Genomic DNA, 2,888 nt, shown 5'->3' with positions numbered 1-2,888 from the left:
AACTTCTGCATCCGCCCCTGATATTTAATGAGTTAACATCCAACGGTTTATAGTGTCACACCGCCCAACTGCTGCATTGAAGCGTATGAAGCTGGTACTAGGCGAATGTATTCGCGCGAATCGAAAGCGTTGTTCATGCGCAGGCGCATTAACATTTTCTGTCGGAGTTTTACCTTTCCGCTAAGCCCCGCCCCTTGGATATTGTTGCTAAGGTCCCACAAGACGACAATGTTAAAACATAGGCGAACACGTGCGTTTGTGGGACAACACGTGTGTTTTGTGAGACGCGCGTGTATCCCTAGCGCTGTTCTGATTGGTCAGTTGCTAAGTTTGATTGACACTCCGGAAAGGTGTATTGGTAGTTCGAACTGTTTCTACTTTTTGCGAAGCGAAAAATTTGCGCAACCAATCAGAGCTCAGGAACCCCCCCCCCCCCTTGTTAGGGCTCCGGGCGCTGGGACATGCTACACCCTTTGTTGGCATGTCTGAAGCCATCTTCTCTGTGATGGTGTCCCCACCCACCCTAAAAGGGTGATATATTCAGCTAAGTACTTTTATATACATTTTAAAGAATCTTTATGATATTTTAAAACGCCGTTTCCACTCAATTCGACGACAATCAAAACGGAATGATACAGAGTACTTACTTTGCCACAACCAAATTAATTTTATGAAAATTAGTTATTTTGGAATAAATGCAGCAGCCACAGACATAATTAGGCCTACTACTACCAGTTATCAACCACTTTTCATAAAATAACTTTTATACACATGGCCGTATAATAAACTGATTGTACAGTGGTAGTCAATACTGTTCAAATATCGCCCTCTAACGCATACTCAATTCGGTAAATTTGTTTTGAATTATTCTTTCAAACAAAAAGTGTTAGGTCCGTGATGTAACAGTACATGAACAGTAATTATACTATTTTCATATGTTCTAGTTCGAAGGTATTATTAGGATAAGTGTTATATTCAATAAACACTCTAAAATACATAGGTGTTGTAGCACAAAACGTTCTGATCATCACAATTTTCATTGTCCTAGTTTTTTCAGTTCGTTAGTGATACATTGGTATTGATGTAGGTAGCAGGTCAAAACCTATTAGGCATTGTCTTCCATATAGACACATTCCAGTTATTTACATAACAATACTAAAAGATGGATTTATTTTTTTATAATAGGCCTATATATAATTTAAGTAGGTTTTAATAAAAATGTAGGCCTATTTATAATATTTCAATGGCTAAAGAAAATATGTACCATCTAATTCCTAAAACCGTTACATGGACTGCTGGGTTTTATTCGGGCCAATAACGTAACCGTAATACAACACCCCTTTGTTGGAGAATAGGCGATCCCATTTACAGTGGTCTTTATAGCTCTTTTGTTACTGTTGTTCATCTTAACAATCAAATTAGGTGCATTGGTGTATATGATTCAGCGACAAAATCACAAATGTACAACTCATTATAACTCTTTATTTGTCACTGTAGTTGCGGTTAAAATTGACTGGAAAGAGCCAATAATTATGATATCGTCGCATGGAACATCTTTTCTGGGAAGTTTATTCCTTATATTTCAGATTGTTTCAGTTTCTAGCTGGCCAACGGGGGCACCGGCCGATGCCTGTACTGACCGGACCCCACAACATGGAACAGTTGCCCAATCCTCTCCGTCCCCATTCACCCTGTCATTTTCAACATCGGATCCATATGTTAAAGGTCAGTATACATGATATTATTTTATATATTAATATAAGTTTGAAATTAAATTGTTCCCAATAGAACATGTATTAATGTAGACGTTTAACAGAACTACCGTGGTGGTCGATAATGAATTAATCGGGTTTAATCATGAAGAAAGAAAATATACAATAGAACCCCCATTAATACCATAAAACTGTTTTATTTTCTCTATGAATACCAAGGAGGCACCCATGGGACCAAATAAAGTTTCCCCATAATAGGGGTGTCCCATGAATAGGGGTATCCCTGTCAGAGGACACTAACCAATAACGTGAAATTAGGGTTTTTGGCATTTTTTTTTCGTACAACATGATGACATGATTCATATAATTGGCCTAAGAACGAGTTACAGTTGATTGAATTTTAAACGAATTTATAACAATATTTTGATGATGCAAAAACAATTCATTATGATATGATATTATTCCATGATGTTAAAATGCATTAGGCCTATTACCAAATTCTTGTAGCGGTGATTAGAATCCCATATGCCACTAAACAAGAAATACCCATGGTCAAGAGTCAAAATTAAAAGATTGTAGGCCTATTTATAAGAAGTATAGGAACACATGCATTAGGCCTATACAAATGTCCATTCTAGATATTGGGAGGAAAGAAATGATGTTAAGTTATTGCTCAAAAGGTGTCAAAATATAAATTTTAATGATTTTTTAAAATTTTGAGACGACTGTATTTTTCTAGATACAATGAAATAATAAGTGTCTCCTTAATAGGGGTTAATAATGTGTTGATTTAAACATTTGGCACGTTGAGGGCATGTCACCTTCCCCTTAGTAGGGTCACCTTAATAGGGGCTGTGGTGTCAAATATATATTCCACTTGTTTCACGGATAAATGTCCCTTTCATAGGGGTGTTCCCCTGAAAAGGGGTGTCACAGAGGAGCGGTTCTATTGTATTTTCTTTCTCTATGGTGTAATGTAGGCGTATCATACGTTTTATTGTGGTATGCCCTTCAGTTGAAATACATAAGAAAATGTAAACAATCATGATTCATTATTACAGTATAGTATTATGAATAGTATGATATAACTATATATATGCATATATATCGTGATCTATATATATATATATATATATATATATATATATATATTCTCTCTGCGGGGTGTATCTGTCT

At 36.1% G+C, this 2,888-nt stretch overlaps 1 protein-coding gene across 12 annotated transcripts in view; it reads left to right on the top strand.

Annotated features, from left to right (window-relative positions):
* Positions 1-1,393: 1,393 nt before the first annotated feature.
* LOC117116963 (fibropellin-1-like) overlaps positions 1,394-2,888 on the top strand; it is a 31,689-nt gene continuing 30,194 nt past the window's right edge. For 10 of the 12 annotated variants that reach the window (XM_033261122.1, XM_033261125.1, XM_033261119.1 and 7 more), the window contains exon 1: positions 1,394-1,725. In XM_033261122.1, coding sequence (XP_033117013.1) covers positions 1,437-1,725 — 289 coding nt within the window. In that variant the 5' untranslated portion in view covers positions 1,394-1,436. The remainder of the gene's footprint in view (positions 1,726-2,888) is intronic. The other 2 variants (XM_033261130.1, XM_033261126.1) reach the window with 1 other exon arrangement.

This window comes from Anneissia japonica, unplaced genomic scaffold (genome assembly GCF_011630105.1).
Source record: "Anneissia japonica isolate Jap-2015-1 unplaced genomic scaffold, ASM1163010v1 scaffold287943_len491860_cov182, whole genome shotgun sequence".
Classification (NCBI taxonomy): Eukaryota; Metazoa; Echinodermata; class Crinoidea; order Comatulida; family Comatulidae; genus Anneissia; species Anneissia japonica.
This window is presented reverse-complemented; position numbering and strand designations above follow the sequence as displayed.